General features: G+C 35.9%; 5 protein-coding genes across 6 annotated transcripts in view; all 5 read right to left on the bottom strand.

Moving 5' to 3' along the window:
* The window catches only part of LOC104709972 (signal peptidase complex subunit 3A), a 1,631-nt gene extending 1,190 nt beyond the window's left edge, over nucleotides 1-441 (bottom strand). The window contains exon 1 of the mRNA XM_010426527.2: nucleotides 136-441. Within this exon, the coding sequence (XP_010424829.1) occupies nucleotides 136-261 (126 nt within the window). The 5' untranslated portion in view covers nucleotides 262-441. The remainder of the gene's footprint in view (nucleotides 1-135) is intronic.
* On the bottom strand, nucleotides 1,264-4,145 carry LOC104709880 (glycine-rich cell wall structural protein 1.8-like). Its single transcript, XM_010426450.2, has 3 exons — nucleotides 3,793-4,145; nucleotides 3,604-3,679; nucleotides 1,264-3,063 (listed from the first exon to the last, which is right to left on the bottom strand). Exons 1-3 carry the CDS (start codon nucleotides 3,820-3,822, stop codon nucleotides 1,424-1,426), a joined length of 1,746 nt encoding a protein of 581 aa, XP_010424752.1. The 5' UTR covers nucleotides 3,823-4,145; the 3' UTR covers nucleotides 1,264-1,423.
* On the bottom strand, nucleotides 11,639-13,982 carry LOC104709795 (DNA excision repair protein ERCC-1-like). 2 transcript variants are annotated; one of them, XM_010426375.2, is made up of 9 exons: nucleotides 13,629-13,980; nucleotides 13,304-13,406; nucleotides 13,116-13,219; nucleotides 12,909-13,008; nucleotides 12,723-12,799; nucleotides 12,532-12,631; nucleotides 12,378-12,449; nucleotides 12,212-12,280; nucleotides 11,639-12,130 (listed from the first exon to the last, which is right to left on the bottom strand). In XM_010426375.2, exons 1-9 carry the CDS (start codon nucleotides 13,907-13,909, stop codon nucleotides 11,840-11,842), a joined length of 1,197 nt encoding a protein of 398 aa, XP_010424677.1. In that variant the 5' UTR covers nucleotides 13,910-13,980; the 3' UTR covers nucleotides 11,639-11,839. The 2 variants fall into 2 exon arrangements, with proteins under 2 accessions (XP_010424677.1, XP_019100047.1); XM_019244502.1 differs by having other exon boundaries at nucleotides 12,001-12,130; nucleotides 12,217-12,280; nucleotides 13,629-13,982.
* LOC104709709 (E3 ubiquitin-protein ligase ATL6-like) lies at nucleotides 14,874-16,399 on the bottom strand. The gene has a single exon (XM_010426301.2). The coding sequence runs from the start codon at nucleotides 16,214-16,216 to the stop codon at nucleotides 15,002-15,004; it is 1,215 nt and encodes a 404-aa protein (XP_010424603.1). The 5' UTR covers nucleotides 16,217-16,399; the 3' UTR covers nucleotides 14,874-15,001.
* LOC104709637 (branched-chain-amino-acid aminotransferase-like protein 1) overlaps nucleotides 17,900-21,311 on the bottom strand; it is a 4,158-nt gene continuing 746 nt past the window's right edge. The window contains exons 4-20 of the mRNA XM_010426233.2: nucleotides 21,239-21,311; nucleotides 20,995-21,132; nucleotides 20,833-20,891; nucleotides 20,646-20,748; nucleotides 20,385-20,573; nucleotides 20,201-20,301; nucleotides 20,059-20,113; nucleotides 19,881-19,967; nucleotides 19,745-19,796; nucleotides 19,557-19,642; nucleotides 19,421-19,474; nucleotides 19,258-19,341; nucleotides 19,080-19,151; nucleotides 18,924-19,004; nucleotides 18,796-18,831; nucleotides 18,489-18,633; nucleotides 17,900-18,139 (exon numbers count right to left, since the gene is read on the bottom strand). The exon at nucleotides 21,239-21,311 is cut by the window's right edge and continues 50 nt beyond it. Coding sequence (XP_010424535.1) covers nucleotides 18,505-18,633; nucleotides 18,796-18,831; nucleotides 18,924-19,004; nucleotides 19,080-19,151; nucleotides 19,258-19,341; nucleotides 19,421-19,474; nucleotides 19,557-19,642; nucleotides 19,745-19,796; nucleotides 19,881-19,967; nucleotides 20,059-20,113; nucleotides 20,201-20,301; nucleotides 20,385-20,573; nucleotides 20,646-20,748; nucleotides 20,833-20,891; nucleotides 20,995-21,132; nucleotides 21,239-21,311 — 1,399 coding nt within the window. The 3' untranslated portion in view covers nucleotides 17,900-18,139; nucleotides 18,489-18,504. The remainder of the gene's footprint in view (nucleotides 18,140-18,488; nucleotides 18,634-18,795; nucleotides 18,832-18,923; nucleotides 19,005-19,079; nucleotides 19,152-19,257; nucleotides 19,342-19,420; nucleotides 19,475-19,556; nucleotides 19,643-19,744; nucleotides 19,797-19,880; nucleotides 19,968-20,058; nucleotides 20,114-20,200; nucleotides 20,302-20,384; nucleotides 20,574-20,645; nucleotides 20,749-20,832; nucleotides 20,892-20,994; nucleotides 21,133-21,238) is intronic.

The raw sequence follows: 21,311 nt of genomic DNA, 5'->3' as shown, positions 1-21,311 counted from the left end.
TGATTCCACATTCCATATAAACAACTTAAAAGACAGATCAATTCACCAAACCCCAAAATAATCATACGCAGATCCGCGGCATAGGAAGCAGCTATGGATACATGTAAAGCAAACGCAAAAACGTTTTCGCATTACCTGGATCTCAGCAGAGGGGTTTTGGTTACTGAATTTGTCAGAGAAAGACGCGATTGCGCAGATGAAGGCAAGCGCCGTGATTGCGAACGTGAGCAGAGCATTAGCTCTGTATCCAAAAGTATGCATCTTTAAGCTCCTTTCCCCTACTACGATTAATCAAATCCTTATGATTTTTACACCGGGATCTCTTATCTCTCGATCCCGTCTCCGTTACAAAATTTTGTCTCTGTGCGCGTCGGAAGAAATAAGTAGAAGACGAAGGGGAAACGAGCGTTTTTTTACTTCTCTGTTTAGTGATCGTTTTCTGTAATGTGATTGGTCAAGACACGTATATGATCCCCGATGGGATTCCATTTAAACCGGTATTCTATACCCGGTTTAATTATAAATCGACATTGGTATGTATTACGTTTTTTATTTGGCACAATATTATATTCCCGATACCATTTGTGGTCACATCGATATGGTTGACTGATTAAACCGGAATTAGTTTAGTACTACTATGCATGCTATATCTTTCAGGCCCAATAGAATAAGAGTACCAAAATATTATTAATTGTTCCTCTAAAAAGCCCATCAGCAAAGCAGTGATAAAAGTCAGAAACACAATATTGTCTGCATTGTATCTGGCCAAAATCATTGGGACTTGGGAGTGATTATTTGTTTCCTCCGTCTAAACTGAGAGCTTCTTTGACAAGGACACAACGTTGTCCAGTGAAATCATTGGGACTTGGGAGTGATTATTTCTCGAATCATTCATACACTAATTTGACCTTTTGAAAAATTACTTGGTAGTACTAGGACACAATGGCTGATTCTCAAAGATCTTATCAACACTTTTTTGGATTATTATTTTTTTTGCTAAAACATCACAATCTACACACATAAGTCTCAGTGCTGGTACTTTATGGGTCAAATTTAATATGGTCTATGATCAACAGTAGTGGCACACTATACAGATTTATCATATCATAAATGATAATGCTGTATACCTAACTACATATAGAGACGGCTCCTAAATCCTTTTCACACACAGAAAAAGAAGACAAAAGATATAAACACCAAATCTTACTTTGTATGTATCCAATAACCAAGCCTACAATAACCGTTCTTTTGCCGAAATCGAGATATTATAAACATCATTCCACTAACAAAATTAAAGCACATTTTGTTTCCAATCCTCAAAAGAAGAAAAAAAAAAAGATAAGGACAACCAAAAAAATAGTAAAACATAAAGACTAAGAAGACAAACATTCATGTCCATATTCTAATTTAACATTACATAAGATCACATAACACTACAACCACCAGGATTCTCATCGCTGAACATATGAGTATAAGAATCCGAGTGAGGAGGCGGCATTGGAGGCGGGTGAGCATAGTTCACCGCAGGGTAAGGCCGAGCATACATCATTGGATGGTACATGTCACCACCGTGACCACCACCATATCCTCCATGAGCTGCCGCAGCTTGTTGTTGTTGCTGTTGTTGCTGCTGTTGGTTCATCATCATTTGCATGTACTGTTGCTGGTTCATTTGATGATTCGCCTGAGGTGGTGCCTGATAATATCCTCCGCCTCCGCTCATCGGTAAGCCTTGAACCGCCGGGTAACCTCCGCCTTGTCCCATTGGTCCCATCGGACCACTTGGACCCATCATACCCATAGGACCACCTGGACCCATCATACCCATCGGACCACCTGGAACCATCGGACCAACTTGACCCATTGGGCCACCAATCCCTTTGGCACTGTGGTTATGATTGCCCTTGTTACCTCCACCACCTCCTCCTTTGCTGTGTTTCATGAGCTCATCAATGTCATGGCCCCCATGGCCACCTCCTTTGGACCCGCCTCCTCCTCCTTTTTTAGGCCCACTATCATAATGTTGAACTCCTCCTGCTCCAGATGATTTGACCTTGTTACCCCCACCCCCATCTTTCTTCCCTGCTCCCTTCTTCTCATCTCCTTTACCACTTTTACCCTTTTTGAAAAACCCTAGAAGGCCACCACCACCGCTTTTGGCATCTGTTTTTCCGGTTTTGCCCCCACTTCCTTTATTCTCTTTCCCTACTTTCTTACCCTTCTCTCCTCCTCCGCCTTTACCTCCCCTTTTACTATCTTTTCCATTTTTACCCTCGCCCATTCCCATCATTTGCACCGGAATCTCAAACCCGCCGCCGCCGCCGCCGCCTTTCTTTCCTCCTCCTCCGCCGCCTTTGAACCCATTCATCATCATCATTATCTCATTAGGCCCCTTAGGTCCACCACCACCACCGCCATGATGACCATTCATCTGAGGCATCTTGTTTGGCATCATCATCTTGTTAGGAGGCATGTGATTACCTCCTCCACCTCCATGACCATGACCCATCTCGTCATGGTCATCTTCATCATCATCGAACTCATCGTCTTCATAATCATCTTCACTGAAATCCTCATCATCATAGTCATCGTCACTAAACTCATCATCATCTTCTTCAGCAAACTTAACTGACTTCTTCTGATCCTTAGCTGCCATAGGCGGCATCTTCATCTGACCACCACCATTATTACCACCGCCATGAGCAGCTGCAGCCTTCATCATCATCATTTGTTGAATCTGTTGAGGAGTCAATTGCATTGGTTGACCATGTCCATGAATCTGACCTCCTCCTCCGCCACCGCCACCGCCGCCACCAGCTTTACCCTTGACTTGGTTACTCTCTTTTCCACCTTTAGGCTTACCGTTTCCATTCATGTTGAGATTTGCAAATTGCCCATTCATATTAGGAAACCCTTTTCCTCCTCCGCCCCCGCCTCCACCACCGCCTAAGATCTCGGCATGTTTGCCTGACTTGCTGAGTTTCTTAACCAGAAGAGCTGGGTCAACGTTCCCTGTGACAGTCACTCTCCCCTGTTCTACATCTGCTTTTACAGAGTAGACGCCTGAAATCAAGGAACACCATAACAAGATAGCAATACCATGTCAGAGAGGGCTTTCTCAAGAAAGTAACACAATTTGAATGAATTTGTAGGAATGGGAAGCTCATGTGGAAATTTTCAAAACTTTGGACTCTATAGTTAAAATTAGGAAGTTTTATGTCAGATTATTCTAAACAAAATTCAAAAAATTCTTGCTCTAGTTTTGAGAAATTGACATAAAAAGAGGACAGACAGAGGCAAATCTCAAAACTTTGAACTCTATTGTTTTGGAAAACTAGCAGTAAAACCTCTTTGATGTGAGAGATGAAAGTATCACAAAACAGGATAAAACCTACAGACAACACAGTTCATAAATTTCAGAGCTTTCATATATCTGAGCTGATAATTAAATATAAAAAAAACACTAAATATTTATAGATCCATGGATTCTGAGGAGAACCCACTTTCATAAATTATAAATATCAGACCTTTGTGTTAATGTTTATAAAAATCAGCTTAACCAAAATTAACAATTTGAAATGACAATATAGAGGAAGAAGAGACCTTCAATTTTCTGCAGCTGTTTCTTCACTTTATGCTTACATCCTTCACAGTGTACGTTCACTTTCAGAACACAAGTCTGCAAGAACCAAATCCGAGCAAACAATTAGCTCTATAATAATATATATACACACACACAGAGAAGCTTGAAGAAAGAGAGAGATAGGAAGAAGAGAAGGAGATAACGTATACCTGAAGTTTCATAACATCTTGTTTATTCATAACTTCTTCTTAGATTTGTATTTTTATTTTTTACACAGACGCAACTCTGTTTTTAGAGACAGAGAGAGAGAGAGAAAAAGTGTTTCAAACTCAAAACTCTTTTGTTCTTCTTTTTGAGTTTCTGAAGAGAAGAGGAGAAATGGTGAGAGAATATATGAGATAGGGAGGTGTTTTGTGTAATAAAGGCGGTTGAGAGAGAGAAGCTGAAAAAACACACTCAAAACTTGTGTTTTGTTTTATCTCTGTTTCAGGGTTTCTTTATTTCTTATGTCTCTGTAAAACCTAAGAGAGAGAGAGAGAGGGCGGTGGCACAGGTAGCAAGAAAATCTTCCAACTTTGATTTTGCAAAATATCTTTTTTAAATTGACACTTTTTATTATATTAATACTTAATAATTCTGTTTTTTTTTGGACAAAAATTAATACTTAATAATTCAATTTTAAAAAATTTGTGCTTTTTTGTTTTGTTTATTAAATTATTAGTATATTTTTTATTTGGTTACAGAGTTGAGGGAAAGAAGAAGCTTTAAAGGCAGCTTCTTTCACTTTGGGGCAGAACTGAAGAGTACAGTACAGCCTCAGCTTCGTCATTTTGTACTTAGCTGTCTGTATTCATCTTCCACAATACGTTTTGATTATTAACAAATAACACCCCATTCGAATATTTTTTTTAAGGTTCCTTAACTACAATTCGTAGCTGTCTTTTTGTTTTTGGGTTTTTCCCTAATTATATTGTCTGTTTATTCGTAATTTCGTGTCATCTAATGTGTGGTTTAGATGTAAATATCACCTTTGTGTTTAATGTATACATGCTACAATAATTTATGTTTTGTCATGTTGTTATCATGTAGTTGGTTTTATCTATCTACTGTTATATTAAATCGAACTATCAATTTTGCTATTCGCATTTTGTCAATTACTATTTTTCTGCTCTGTTTTTTTTCTTTCTCAAAATGTTAATAATAACCCATACATTAATAGACAGACGTGTTAAGTAATTAATCCAGATATTTTAATTAGCGTAAACAATATTTAGACCTTGAATTTATCTCTAATAAGTAATGGTCATAGCATATACTTGCAAACTTAGATCACTCTTCAATAATTGATGTATGATACAGAATATTAACATGAAAATTTCAGGATCGTAATTATGATTTGTTAATCAATGATTTAAATGATCGTTGACGAGAGGGGTTTAGGATCCAATGGCAAGCAACAAAGCGTCTTTGTCACCAAAACGGACTTGTTTAACAACATCGCTTACGCAAAGTCGTAAACTGTGCGAGTAGTGTTGAATTAAAACATTAATCAAAGACTCCTATAATGCTAAATTATGCGATCTAGATCTTACTTACACATTCACACATACCACATAGTCAAAATGTCAAATGTTTCTTTCTTCTCATCAACTGTTAGATTGTCAACATAATGTGGTTAGCTCAACTGGTTTAAAATTGATATAATTCGATTAAAAATTACTAGTAGTATCAAAATCTTTTGACAACCCGATTCGAAGACTGAACAATAACAACCATAAAGGTATTTGAATGGAACTAGAGAACTCGAACATATAAATACCAAATTGAGGTTTTTTCGTTTATATCTCTCATAAACTGAGAACATTCAAACTTAAACCAAAAACTAAATTTGACAAATCAAATCATACAATAGTAAGGAAATAAAAAAATAAAATATATATTAATAAAATGTGACAATAATGTCGATGGGGTATAAAATGGGTCATAAGACAGGGTAGGTTGCTTCCACTCTTTGCTGTGGATAGAGTTCTCTTGGGCCAGCTTTCAACCACCAGTTAGTTCCGGAAATATATAATAATTAAATGAACTACTTAATTTTAATTGTATAGTTGAAATATTTTGTGAGTTTGATTTGTTTAATATAAAAAATCGACTTAATTGCTAATGCATGTGACGCATGTGCACCACTTCACTGAGATGATATAGTAAGCGATATTTTTCTTCATACCATATAACCATATAGTATTGCGCTTGTTATTTTTTAATTCCCATCGTGCAGCTTTAATATTTTCGTAGAACTTTGACGGAGTTGAAGTTGAATTAATTAAAGTAATCCCAACACTAGGCGAGTAAGCGTAGATACAAAATACACGTGTAGGTTCATGACGCTGTTGGTAACTGGTACGATAATTTCAAAAGGGGAATATTCTGCAAAAATAGCAAAACCGATGCAAGTAAAGAATACTATTCATATTTTAAAACATAACTAACGTTTAGGTGTGTAGTCACATACTTGACGACGGAGGACGGACCTATGATTATACATAAAAGCTTATATAGATTCGGATGTCATCGCAAGCGAACCGTGTACATAGTAGATAGGCATAGCAGGTCGGTCCATGCTGCAACCTTAGAAGTCAAATTAACACACGAAAGTTATATATATATATGTTTTGACCACACAGACAAAAAAAACAAAATTATATATATGTCAGAAACATACGGGATATATAAAAAAAAAGAATTGTTTAAGGGTTTTTGAGCAATCATATTCGGTATTTAAATTTAAGACCCCTTTTTTTTTCCTCTAGATAAAATTATCATCTTTCTCTGTTGTTGTTTTTCGTCTTATATCGAGAAAGAAACCCAAACTCGTGACCAAACGTTGCTGTCAGTTTAATTTATTTTGTCACCTATCACTTTGGTTATTTTCTTCAATTATTCATTTCTTATTCTCTAAATATACTGCTATTATAAAAGAGCGTTAGAATTCGATAAGCAAAACCGTGGTAAAACTCTGTTTAAGTATTATCATAGCTCTAAACTATTTCTACAGTTTTTTCTTATTATTATTTTAAAGAAGGTTTTACTTTTCCTTTGTGTTTTTTTTCCCACAAAACTTTATCATAAAATTATCATTTTTACTTGCTTTTAGTACACCACTATTATACACCTTTGACTAATCAATAAAATTGATAAATTTTTGGACTCATTATATAAGATGTGTGGTATTTTTGAAGCACATGCCAATGAGTATCCAAATCAAACTGTTGTTTTATGAACTCTGTCTTTGCTTTTTTAGACGCCATGGACCTATGCTAAATCCTCCTCATCTTACTCTATTCAAAGCCAGGTTTAGCCTCGTCAAAAAAAAAAATGCCAGGTTTAGCTTCTAATAAGTTTATCAAAGTGAGATTTGTAGTTTAAATGTCGGTTCGTATGTTATGGCTCAAATCTCAGTTTATTTGTTAATACATATAGAGTTGGACGATCATATATACTGGAACAGTAAAGAGTGAAGGTACTAAAGATAACTCAAACGCGTTTAGCGTAAGTAACGGCTACACGATATTAAAAATTAAAATATTCGTTTGAACTCATCAGTTTTACATAGAAAACAAACGGTCATAAAAAGAGACGAAACCAAAAACAAAAAACCTATCAGATACTAACATTTTGAAAATATTTATACTATGTGACAAAAGCCATAAAACAAATCCATTTATATAGTTCCATTATAAATAAATCTTTATCTGAACATTTCACGAAATTATTAAGAATTCTACACGCATCTAATAAACAAATTCAATAACATGTATCACAATTAAATGACATTTAAAAAAAAAATGTTTTTAAATTATTATAGAAATATCTACCCTTTTCTCATCTAAAAATTAACATAAAAACTTAAAAGAAGAGCTTTATATTACTGCAAAGATTCACATGTATATTTGGCAGCAATATGATCGTCTTGGCAGCAATTCGATTGTCTTGCCAGCAATTTGATTCTTGTCATCAGCTTTTATCTCCTCTTGTACGAACCATGCTTCCATATCAACTGCAGGTTTTTATTAGCAATTCTAGTAGAATAGTATAATAATATATTTATTAAGTATATATACAATTATGTAAACGATAAGAATATATGATTTCAACGGTTTTACATATTCATAGCTAGTTTAACTTTTAAAAGCATTTTGACTTAACGTAGCATTTAGTTTAATTCTGTCGTTCTACATTTTTACCAACTAGAGCTGCAACTGAGACCTAATATTTCATAAGGAGTATATTTCTGTTTGTTTTGTCAAATATCTTATAACATTTAGTTTAATTGGAGTAATTAAATTAACCGACCCTAGCCAAATGCATAGTATTTCTAAACAGAATAAATATATAGGTATAGACATAATATATGACTAAGTATATTCTCATGAAAATAGGGATTTGTATACGACCGACCAACAAAAAGAACAAACACAAGAGCTTAATGTTTCACGTGTTAGGAAGGTCAAATGACGAATGGGAAGATACCGTGTGGGAATACAGACGAAGTTTGTTAGTAGTCTAAATCTCAAATCAAATTACAAAAAGCAAACTTGTCAACACCTTTGACTTCATTTTTGAAATAAATATATCCGTCAGAACTATAAGTTTATTTCGCAATGAAACCATTGAATTGCAGTCGCAGACATGAAGCACATGTATTTTTTTTTTTGAGGATCAGACCCCATATATTAAGTTATCGGAGATGACTTTCTTCGAAAAAGAGCTAATTAGGTACCGATGAGCTTACATGGGAAAAACAGAAACCTCGTGCTCTTGCACATTTCGCAAGTTTATCGGCACGGATATTATCCTCTCGGGAAATATATCTAATACTAAAATTAGCAAATCTATCTCAAAATGAATAAAATCCTTCAATTCTGATGAAAAGGTCGGCCAATTCTCGATATTAGACGTCATCCTTAGGAGGTCTGAACAATCCGTAGCAAAAAGGATTTTATCCAAGTCCAACGCTAATAAGCACTCCATAGCCCAAATAAGGGTATCTAACTCTGCATGTAATGGGAATAAGCTTATGCGTGATCCTTTTAGCCCCATGTGCAGGATTCTATCACCGATAGACGCAATCCAGTCATGCCCACTCCTATCTTCGTCTGTATGCCAAGATCCATGTATAAAGCATACAAGAAGCACATGTATATATTTGAATATTTTCGAATCACGTTTTTATATATTTTTCTTTACCATAAAAGATATATATTGGTCACAATATCTTATTACTGGGACAACAGATAGATGAATTGACTTAAAAAAAAGATCACTCCCCAACAGATATAGAGATCTTATCTTTTTGTGTTTTCACATTTTTGATGATTTATTAAAGAAATTCAGATTTTGAAAAAAAAAAATATCTTTTTTTTCAAAATCTGAATTTCTAATAAATCATCAAAAATGTGAAAACACAAAAAGTTAAACAAAGCTTTATGATTCATATCATATCATATTATGGGGCTTAATATCGAAGGTGTTGTAACTCCACACGTTTCTAACACATACATAAAATTGGATGAATTTCACTAGCTTTTGATGTCTATATATTTATTATTACATTATTTTTACAAATATAACTTTGGATTACAAATATAACTTATGGAAAATATAATATGGTTAAATTAACAAGATAAAATGGTAATTGACATGGCATAGATTCATCTAAAGTCAATGTGTTGATATATATGTACGATTTCTATTGCAAAGAAACTCGATTCGTACGTGTTGCATCATGTGCGCTTTGGGCTTCAACACGGTGTTTAATCCGTGTGTGGTTTGCAAAAACTATTGTTGCTTAAAGTCATGCTCACTCCTCCTAGTCTCCTAGGATGAAGTCATAAACAACTGAAAGAATCTTTCAATAGGAAAATGAATGATTAAAAACTATGGTAAAAAAAAAAGAAAAGAAAGTGAGAGGGAGACTCAATAAGAGAAGATGGTAATATTGTAAGGATGGATGTCCACAGCTGGAAGCTTTGGACTGCATATCCAAAATTGGGTCACAAACTTTTGAGTACATAATAAATATAGCATGTACATGGTATCTATCAATGTCTCTTTATATATAATTATTAAAGAGAGCTTTGTATTGTTTGGAATTAGGTACAAATGCATCAACTTTTGAATCTATATGAGTGTACATATATATGTGTGTAATAGACCTATATACCCTCACTTGCAAGGACACCTACCCTTACATACCACATAAGTGACAAATCACTAAAATATCTCTTTTTCAAATGACTCATTCTTGTTGATGATAAGATGGTGATTTTAGTGGTTCTTGTTGTTTTTTTTTTGTTTTTTTTTAATCTTGATTAGGTTTTAACAAATTTTATTTTATTGAGAAAATTCACATGAACTTACCCACTATATGGGATGGTTCATACAAAATTATATAAGCGGGGAATAATTAAATATCTTGCAATTATTGTATTTCTATATAGTACATTCCAACCCAAAAGAGTTAAAGCCATAAAATTGGTTGGTAACGACTAACGAGTAACAGTGAGAATGAAAGTTAGGTGATGGAAAACGTTTATTTGTTTTGTTTTTGTTTGTAAAATAGTTATATCGCCTCAATTTAATTAATCTCAAACTATGGACGTTCTGAAACAAACTGTGTATAACACACAAATCAAAGTCTCGTGTTTCAACAAGCTTTAGCCGAACTGCGAGTCTGCGAATTTGTTTTCGTGTACCCTAACGTCGTTTTGGTCTACGGGTTATAGAATCCATAGGGGGTCGAAGGGTTTTAGAGGGTAAAAACCGTAAGAAAAGAAGAAAATTGGGGCAAAAACCGAAAAAGGGTGTAAAAGAGAGCAAATCCCAAGGATCAAGAAAAGAAAAAGAGAAGGGGGAAGTAACGCAAAATACTTTATTGGGTTTGGCTAATAAGACATGAAGCAGAATGAAACATCTGCTTTCGTCCGAAAAAGAGGGAAGTCAGATTCCGAAAACTGCACATACATTGTTTACGAATCATGTATATACTACTGTGTATATAGGTAGCAGAGTTTCCTGTTTTTTTTCTTCTTAATGTTATTATTATTTGATTTTGATCAAAAAAAAATGTTATTATTATTTGATCTCTCTTTTCCTCCCATCATAAACTTTAACTTTTGTCCCCCTCATGTTCCAACATCCTCAGTAACTTTATTTACTCTCATTAAACTCAGATACATACATCTACATACACATCAAGAGTTGTTCTGTTACAAAAGAGTCATGTAGATAATCTCGTAATCATATAATAGCAAAGGAAATTATAATTGCTCTAACTTTATTTCTTTCCACTTGTAAGTAACTCCTCTTATATAGGACACCAATTGAAAGATTTAAACCGAATGGACCGGCAATCTTTTTGGCTGATCAGAGAACATATGTACGAAAGAATTAACCTTTTACTTAATATTGATTTTACTTGTTTACCCATGTCTCTCATGAGTCATCCACCGATTGATTCACTTACTTACACTTGAAATATTGTCTGCACTTTTCTTTTACCAGTCTTTTGCAACTTTACTTACTTTTTTTTGTCTATTACAATTTAAAACCATTTACACCGAAAGCTTTTTCTTTTCAATGTATAGAAAAAGAAAAAATAAAATACTTATATTTGTTGATAATAATGCAAAGAGTGGTGCACAAAGTTCAAGTGTTTGTGTCGATGTTGGACAAGACACATTGACAAACGCGTTTGAAACATGTCAACGAACCCACAAATCTTTAAAAATAAATCTAATTGCAAAAAGCTGCTAAACGGTCGAATTGCATTTAACACGCACTCTATACAAAGCAGACCAAACTAGATAAACCTAATTTCTGTTCACAAGATATTAATCATCAAACCTAATTCTTGTTCACAAACTAATATATTAATCATCAAACCTAATTAGTAAAATTGAATCCTAAACTCGAAACCAAACTAACATAATATAGCGCGTCTTCTTTTTGATTCTCGCATATGTAGCATAGAAACCCTACATTTGTTCATAAAAGTATTGAACATGGCCCAAACCAAGAAAAAAACTAACAAATTAGTAACAATTGTCTGAAATTTAATACACAGAGGCTTCAATAATCAACAAATTTTATGACAGATATCACACAAATTAGACTCATCAAAGCTAAACTTTTAACTTATGTTACTATTTCAAGGAATATGGTCACAATGGAACTTACCCAAGGAACTAAATTGTGTTAATCCTCTGACTCTGTTCTTGTATCTTTCTCCTGTTTCTCCTTCTTCTTGCTGAGTCTATCCGAGTATCGAGCAAAAACAGCTGAGAGCGCGATCTTCACAGTTTTCTCGGGCTCTTTCTTCTTGCGTTTTCTCGAGTCTTCCACAAAATCTTCGTCTTCTTCAACAGGTTCCTCTGAGTTCACATCTTTCTGAAGTGGAGCTTCCGGGATTGTAGGTTCAATAACAGTCGGGTAGCTTGGAGTTGTACGCTTGAAAGGCTCATGGAATGTATCATACAAACGCTTCACCTGAGATTTTTACAGTGACTTCAGACTTCTATCACAAGATTATTGAGATTTTCGGATAATAATAGACAAAGGAAAATGTACCTTACGTTCGCCAATTCCGGGACAACGAGCTAAATCTTCCATGGATGCATCAATTATATGAGCAAGAGACTGCATAAAACAAGTTTTTAAGGTTTCTAATATTAGTCTGAATCATTAAAATCACAAAAGTCACTATATCTCGGGAAAAAGTTTGTTTTAGCTCAACCCCAAATGTAGAACCAAGTGTAACTACATCGCTCTTGTTCACATGTCGGATGCTTGTAAGAGAATGGTTTAGCTGCAAACAACAAATATACTCCATGAAAATTTACAAAGATGACAAATAAATCAAATAGAGCAGCCTAAAAGAGTGTCCATACCCGTGAAAGATAATCTGTATCCATTTGGCCTTGGATGAGATCTGCGGGTTTGTTTTCATAGACTTTTATCGTTTCCAAATAACGGGCACATTCTGTCATGCTGCAAGAGATTTCACGAGAAGCAGAGAGATTGAAAATGTGTTTTCATATTAGCTGCTAATAACTTGATTGATAGATATATAGATAGACACCTCCAGGCGCACAATAAAGTGCAATCATGAAGTAGAGCAGTTTTTGTGACTTCAAGCAATGGTTTAACGGTATCTTCCTGTGCATAAGTGATTCATGAGACATTAATGAAAACATCAGATGCAATGCTACATGATCGCAGCAATTTCACTTCAGATATATCATCAAAATATGGTTTTAAGACTTACCACGTCGACATGGCAAAGAACAACACGGAGCTTGAAATTCTTCTGTAGTTCCCTTATGCGGAAATAGAGATAATCTGGATGTAGCAGGTGATACCGCAAGCTGCAGTGAATTCAGATATTTCTAGTGTGAGTGTGTGACGTTAGAATGTGATTAAAATTTTTTGAATCTTACACAATGATAGAGAATAAAAGTATCAGAGTTTTCACCTTAAATACAGAGCGCAAGAGGTTTGACCAAGCACGTAGTCCGGAATGATATCTGAGAAAACCCATTTCACATTCCTGATATGTTTAAGAAGCGGGTTCCCTTTCTGCAAAAGATATACAACTCCGATGGGTTCCAATAGGAGAAGATGGAAAACTGAAAATCATTGGAGGTTTAAGTCTCTCCTCACCTGTCTATTACTAACGAGAATTGCGTTACGAGTTTGAGTTGTGTTTGATGGTAAAGAGCCATTAGTAGAAGAAGATGAGGCTCCATCACTTTGAAACGTTTGGCTACAAACAAAAGCAACACATGGAAGCTTTCAGTATTGCAAGAAACAATGCTATCATCACAATAAGCCATACAAAGGTTTATAAACAGTAAAGGTTTCGAATTTTCAATCTCAAACTCCAGAGAAGTTGATCAAACTAATCTAAAATTTGGAAAGCCTTTAAATCAACAGATATATCTAATTCCAAAAGCAATTCACACACACATATATAGATATAAAACACCTTGAACTGGGCACCTGAGAAGCGCCCGGCGGATGTGAAGAAGAGGCGGCGGCTGAGGAAGGCGGAGGAGGAGAGTAAACGTCGGACGATTTGACGAAAGCGAATGCTTGAGAGAAACTCTGGGAAGGTTTGAAAAAAGAAGGAGGCGTGGACTTCGTCTGCGAGCTTTCCAAAACTTCCCGGTACGATGGCACACCAATTAAGATCTGGGTTTTGTGTTTATTAGCAATCTGTTGATGAACGCTTCTGGATTTCTCACCCTCGTCGTCTTCATTCGCCATTGATTGATCGAATCTCCCAAAAGCTCTCTTCTTTTCCCGGACTCGGTTTTCTCGTTATCAACTTCCTCCTCCACATTGGAGGAACGAAGGCTTCATTGGGCCTAAACTTTACAAGCCCAAAGCCCAGTAATTGGTAGTTGTACCATGTTCATTAATTCATTATAAGGTGTAATTTTTTTTTATACTGGTAATATAATAACGTGTTTTAAATTAAAGAGGACAAATACTATACTATACTAAGGTTAATGGAGCCAAATACGATGGATCTGTTTCGCATTGATTTCACATGTGAAACACAGTATTATAGATTTAACTATAGTATTAATTAAATCCTTCTGGATGGAAATTGACTAATGGATCATTCAAAATTTCAAACCCGATGAGATCCGTGACCTGACTGGAAACATAGTTGGCGGTCAATAATTTTTCATATAAAACCAAATTTTGCATGAAATTATCTATAATAGTGTATTATTTCATCTAGAAAGGACTAAATTTTTTTTTTCTCAAAACGTTCCACGAATATGGATCTATTTCTATAAAGCGTAGTGGGGTGTTTTATATTCAAACGACAAGTAATCTCGTGTGATAAAATATGAAGTAAACTCTGGTTAAAAAGAACCAAACACATGATGAACTGATTTGTCTTCTGTATACTTCTGTACTTGATAAGAAACTGAGAGATAGCTATATTCTATTCGAAGCGAGGAAAACAAAACTATACTCTATTAGCATAATATTTTTTTAAATCAGGGGATAGATAAGCTAATAATATTCTTTGTCGAGGAATACGTACGACCCTTTTTTATATTGAAAAGCCCGAGTTACCCACTTGCACACCACCGCACCTCATCACTGTCCGTTTATATTTGTTTATGCCTTTTTTTTAATACATTAATTTTTAAAAGTAAATCGCATTGTCGTATCTGGCTTTATATGGACGTTACAGAAAAACTTTAAACAATTCAATAATTTTAAAGAATTAAGGAAAATGTATTTCGTGTTTATCAACATTCAACAATCCCAAACATGAACAAAAAAAAATGGAAGAAAAAAAAAAAAGTAGTTACAAGGGCTAAAAAGCAAAGTCAACTAAACCGGTAATCTCACCGAAACGCTAGCTGAGCCACTTGGACCGGCCGATTTAACCGAAGTTCCTTCGCCGTCTTTATTGACTCCTCCTCTTTGCACATGTACCGAAGAGTTCCTCCACAGAAACGACGGATTTCTTAGAAAAGCCCACCGGTCTCCTCCACGTACCGAATCACCACCGGTTGAGTTCGGTACAGCATTGGCTCGAACGCTTCCGGTACTACCTAGCCTAATAGAACCATCATCACGATTCCTCCATAGAAACGACGGCGTTTTACGGAACAGCCACCTGTCAGACCGAGCCCTTGTCCGATCAATCGTTTTACCTCTCCTCGAACTCCCTCCCCTTGGAAGATTCACAAGACTATTCGACCGGTTTAATTCCCAATCATTCATTATCCTCTTCCTAACATCTTCCGGTAACCGGAGAGTAAACCGCTCGGTACATTCTCCCGGCGGAACCACCGAATGTCCCGTTGTATGCGATCTCGAGAATTTAACTCGTTTGAGATCCACCGGTACGCCAGGTAATCTCCTCGTATCGATTTCACTCGTCACTAATTGTTCCGGTACCGGAGCAGTAGTAACCACCGGTTCAGGATTCGCGGCCACTTGCTGCAACTCAAGATCCGGTTCAGTTCCTCCCGGTTCAACCGATTCACCTTCATCAGCAACCTGTTCAGCAAGATTCGCTCTACAAACAGGACAAGTCACATGAGCCTCGAGCCAAGCGTCGATGCAGTGAGGGTGAAACACGTGATCACACTTGGGAAGCAAACGCAGCGTTTCGTCGTCTTCGAACTCGTTCAGACAAATCGCGCACTCCAACTCACCTTTACCAAGCTTCTGCGTCTTCACGTCCGAGTACAAGAACGTGGGAAAGGTCTCGACGACCGAAGCGTCAAGACCACGCGCTGCCGCGTTGACGGTTCCTCTGGATCGAACTCCGCCAGCTGGAGAAACGCCGGCGTCTGGTACGCCGGAGCAGTGGCGGAAGTAGATGGAGAAGAACCCCATGAAGAAGAGAGCGGCGATAAGGATCACGACGATCACAGCCATGGCTGGACTTAGCTTGCCGTAGTTGTAAGGTTGGTTTGTTGGACCGGGCTGTGCCTGACTCGCCGCTAGATCCGCCGATGATAATAAAAGCAAGAGAACAATCGGCAAAACGCCGGAAAACCCCATATGTGGACTCTTGTGATCAGAGCTTCTCATGTTTTTTTTTTTTTTGCCGTTTGTGTGTTTTTTTTTGTTGGCTCTTGGAGAAGAAGAAAGTGAGTTTTAATTATAGCGTAAAAGGGAGTTTTTGAAGATTCACAGAAGAAGAGAGATGTGTATAAGTGATGACGTCAGTATTTGTATCAGTCTTTGATTTCCACGTGGCACAAAGGAAGGTTCCTCCAATCAGTGGATATTAATTTTTCTTTCTTTTCACACTATTATAAATTATATACTACTTCATTTGCAAATTTTTCTCTCTTTTGTTTGGTTTCAAATTATAGAAACATTAGTTTGGTGTTTAGTTCTATGAATTATGAAACATCATCCCTAACACAATTGTATTTGAAGTGCATGTATTTGTGAGTTGTAAGTGTTAGCATCGTTCTTTTCAGTTTTTTACCTTCTATTTTTGTTCATGGCTTGTTTTGCATAGTTTCCACAATTTTGTTGAATGGAAGTCTTTGCCTAATTTTATCGAATACCTACCTATAAAGTATGTACTATCATTTATTTTAGTTCTCGTTAATTTTATTGACATACGCTGATACGCCTTTGTAGGCCTTAATATACATAAGCCATCCATTTGCATGCGTAACAATCAGATTTTTTAACCCATCATTACCACTTTATAACGAGGAGCTATGTTTGGATAACATTTGGGACAGCTATTTTTGTTGGTGATTTCTTGTTTTAAAACTATGCTTAAACTTCTCAATTGTCGTTTTCACTTAATTGGATGTCACGGAAAGGACTTTTTGTTTTGGGTTAAAAAGTTTCAACGGTTATTTTGGAACCTCTTTCATACATGCCAACATGAAGACTCATTTTCATAAATTATTTAGTTGTTTTCCCTTATTTATTCTATAATAAAAAAGTTATTTCTATCAACAGAAATATCTTGTGATAAAGAAAATTTAGAAATCTATACTTGCCACTCAAGTAAAAGAAACTCAAAAGAGACGACAAAAGTCCTAAAGAATCGGGTTCTCCAATTAATAGAATAAAGAAGAAATTTTTTAAGCCATTCGTATTTCGCAAATAGCAACTTGTGTGTGTGTGTGTTTTTTTTTTCTTTTCTTTTTAAAAGGCCATCAGCAAAGTTATGCCTTTAAAACTCGTTTACTCGTTGATCATGAAGCTTTGACAGTATTATCTTAAAAGACGAAAAATAAATGATGACAAACCAACAAAATTAAATAAAGAATAGTTGGAATGTTTTCTATAAATATATTCGGCTCCCATAAATCAAACACTTTAGCGAACGTTGTTGGAGTTGGACCCCTGTGGGTCTGCTGCGTTGTGAGTTAAATTTATTATCAAGGAAGATGACTCCCGCCGCCGGCGACAGAACGCGACCCAATCCTATCGCGTTATCTCACACAATAAATGTAAGTGATCTTCAAAATCAATTAAAATTCTATTACGAGTTATAAAAACGTTCATGACTTCACAGATTTGAAAAGTATGTTCCATACTACGATATATAGAAAAAAAAAGATAAGTAATCCAGGGGAAAAAAATTTACATAAGTTTATTCTAACTTTAACAGTTTAACTTGACCTCTACTTTTTCTTTTTCGTCTTTCTAATATAATTGCAAATTGCAATTATATTAATATATATAGCAGCATGGATTTTAATTAAAATAAATACTTGATTGTTAATAAAGGAAAAAGAATCAACGGTCGATACGTGGTGGCTTTATTATTGGTAAATTGGTCATACTCGTCGGGTCAAACAAGCGAACGCTGACTTTGTTTTTTGGTCACCAATAATAATAGTTATGAGTTATGACTTATGACTTTTTAAAGAAGTGAAAACAGCACGCATAAACTACTCGCCGTTTTGTGCCAAGACACAGAAGTAAGAAGAAGAAATGACTGCAGGGAAGAAGGCCAACACAATCTTACTTGGTATCCTAAAGAGAAAAAAAAGTTTGTTACTTATGTGAAAACGAAATCTATTAAATATGGCATAAAAAGCTTCATGTTTTTCCCTAAAAAAAAACAACTGAACCATGTGAATGTTGAATGCTTTTTTGACTAAGTTCCCTCGTGGTTGAATCCTTAAAAAACCGGTAAAACCCAATTGAATCATTTGGAATATCAAATCTTATTTTATTTTACTTTAGAAAGGCATTTGATAAGTTATGAATTATGATTAGATCAAAACCACAGAAGTTTGATGTACCATGTATGCATATCTTACCAACTTAAGGTTTGATGTTAGTCAGATGGATGCATATCTTTATAGACAATTTCGATTACCTCTTGTTTTGTATTTTCAGGATTCTTGGTAAGTAGGTATTGGCACACCTGAATCCTCTGTGAGTTTCTTGTAAGCGTTTTGCAGTGTTCTCGTTACCGGTCCAACTTTTCCGTCACCAATCACACGCCCATCAATCTTCACAACCTGTGACAAAAAGGGAAACAGAGGAGATTATGCTTAATGATTATTTTTTCCATGGTTTAAGTTACACCCCTTTACAAAGTTAATATCTTTTGGTTAGTGAATGTCATCGATTCAGGTGCAGAAAAAATGTTTTATTCGTAACCTACTAGAGGCTCTACATACCGGGCTTAGTTCTCCCATAGTTCCTGTTGTCCAAACCTGAAAAATAAAAACATTGTCAGATTTTGTCTAGAGAAAGAGAGAGAGAGATGCAAGGCGCATATAACTCAATTTGACCAAGCAGAAAGAACCTCATCAGCTGTGTGGAATTCGGAGAGACTGATTCTTCGTTCTACTAAGATGAACTTCTCTTTCACCACAAGCTCCATGACCTTTAGAAAGATCGAAAAAAAGAAAGAACGGTTTATATAAACCCTCAATAACAGAATGTGAATTTCTCTCCTTACAGTAGTTCTGGTTATGCCTGGGAGACAGTAATCTGCGTGAGGAGTAATAACACAGCCTTTCTTCACCATGAACTGCATCACAGAAAGTAAATATGTTAAAAACTTGAGCTTTTTCAATTTCCATCGACTTTTCATTACGAAAGCGTGTGGATGAATGAATAATCAATGGCATACTTACAATGTTTGTTGCATTGGTTTCAGACACATAACCATCCTTGTCAAGCATAATGGCGTCCGCAGCATTCGCATTGTTACTTTCAATCTAGTTGTTCCGTTGCAAAGAAATTAATCTCACATTAGCAATGTCAATTTTTTGAACTTTCATGTTTTGAAGACAGTACCTTTGCTAGTATGTTGTTGAGAAGGTTGTTGTGATGAATCTTGGAATCCAAATTCTGACAGAACAAAAGAATCAAAGAAATCAACAATTTTGACAGACAAGGCATAATGAAGATAAATGTGGAACCAAATTCATACATTAGGTGAATTGCGGCGTGTAGTTGCAGTCACCAGCACAATTCCACCATCATTGTCATACACCGGAGGCTTCCATTCGGCAAGCACTGCATTATTTGAAAGAACAGAACACAAATTATTCATGCAAGCTTAAACTCCAGAGTAATCATTTTCCAATCATGATGGTTAGGATAAAGCTGAAAGGTTACCAATAAGTGTGCATCCATATTGATTAAACGCAGGGCTCATTCCAGAAGTTACCTTAATCAAACAAGTTTCATAGTTTTCTTTAGACTAAATCTTCTTACATCGGTTTCAAAGAAACTTGAAATAAATGTAATATACCTTTTTGCCTCGAGTTAGAGACAACCTGATATGTGTATTGTCAAACATACCATTTGTTATGAGAGTTGTGAAGATTGCTTCTTTTATCTGCATGTTTTGCCACAATAAAGCTATCATAGTAACTTCGTTTTAACAGAAAAAAACTTAGCATAACGACCATCAGAACTCAGAAGCTTACCTCTTCACGCGCTGGAACATTGTCGAAAGCCAGGGCCTTTGCTGAGTCAAATAGCCTAATCCAGTATTGCAACATATAAAACAAGATTGCTTAGAAAACTCTGTTAATTCGCTTATTGGTTTCTGCATTTGACAGTTCTTACCTATCTAGATGTTCTTCAAGCTTGAATATCTTCCCCTTGTAAATCCGAAGTCCTTCCCATACCGAGTCACCGCCTTGTACAACTGAGTCAAAAACAGAAACCTAAACAAGAACATAATGATCAGTGTTGAAAATGCAAATCACAAACATGAATTGTTGAGTGTTATTCCACATTTCAAACACACCTTTGCCATATCACGAGGCAGAATCTCATCACCGACCCATGCAAGAAGTTTTGCGTTTTCAGGAACCGGGAGACTAGGAGGAGGCAAGGGACTGCTCAAGAGGGAGGACCTGTGCTTCACATGGCTCCTAAGAATGTTGTAAAGGGGTAGACTTTGCTCCAACAAATCGTAATGAGACAGAGGGAATGACTGAAAAACAAGAATACCGAACATGTTTAGATCGTATGAAGAATCATTAACCACAGCAAACCAGAGCCTTACCCGAGGACACTTTTCTGGAGACGAGAAACCAGTTGATTTATGCACACTCTTGTACCACCATGGTGCCCATCCTCCATCTTCTGGTATAGGGCCAGCTTCCCATCTTAAAAAAAAACATAAGAAACAAAAGAGAAATTATAGTTTCAACATTTTTAACATCCAAGAGAAAGCCAAGGAGAGGACCTACTTAAGCATAGAAGCTTGAAATGGAATATCCAGATCATCGCAAAGACCGCGTAATGTGGTCTGCATATATATGGATGGCATAACACATGTACGGAGTAGACAGTAAACAATTAAAGGAAATGAAATCTTTTGTGGCATGTTTAACATATTACAGAAACAAAACCTCAGGATCTCGCTGAAGCTCATCAGCATCGATGACTGTAGGTGGAGTTCCCATCTGACATAGATCACTGTATATAGAGACTAATTCCCCCAAGCCTAATTCGAGAAACGATGGAGGGTGTATTTTCTCAAAAGAAGGCTTCAAAAAAGGATAAAACATTAGATAACACATTGACTAAAGAACAAGAGATCTTAAAAGCACATTGGATCCAGGCATAGAACCGGTGTTTGATGAGAAAGCTAACCAGAATGTTAAGAGGATTGCGTATCAATATGAAATGCTTTCCTTTACTCATCAGTTCACTTGGCAAACCAAAA

The sequence above is a fragment of the Camelina sativa genome, chromosome 1, assembly GCF_000633955.1.
Source record: "Camelina sativa cultivar DH55 chromosome 1, Cs, whole genome shotgun sequence".
Lineage (NCBI taxonomy): Eukaryota > Viridiplantae > Streptophyta > Magnoliopsida > Brassicales > Brassicaceae > Camelina > Camelina sativa.
Note: the sequence above shows the minus strand (reverse complement) of the source record. Positions and strands in the feature narration are given on the sequence as shown.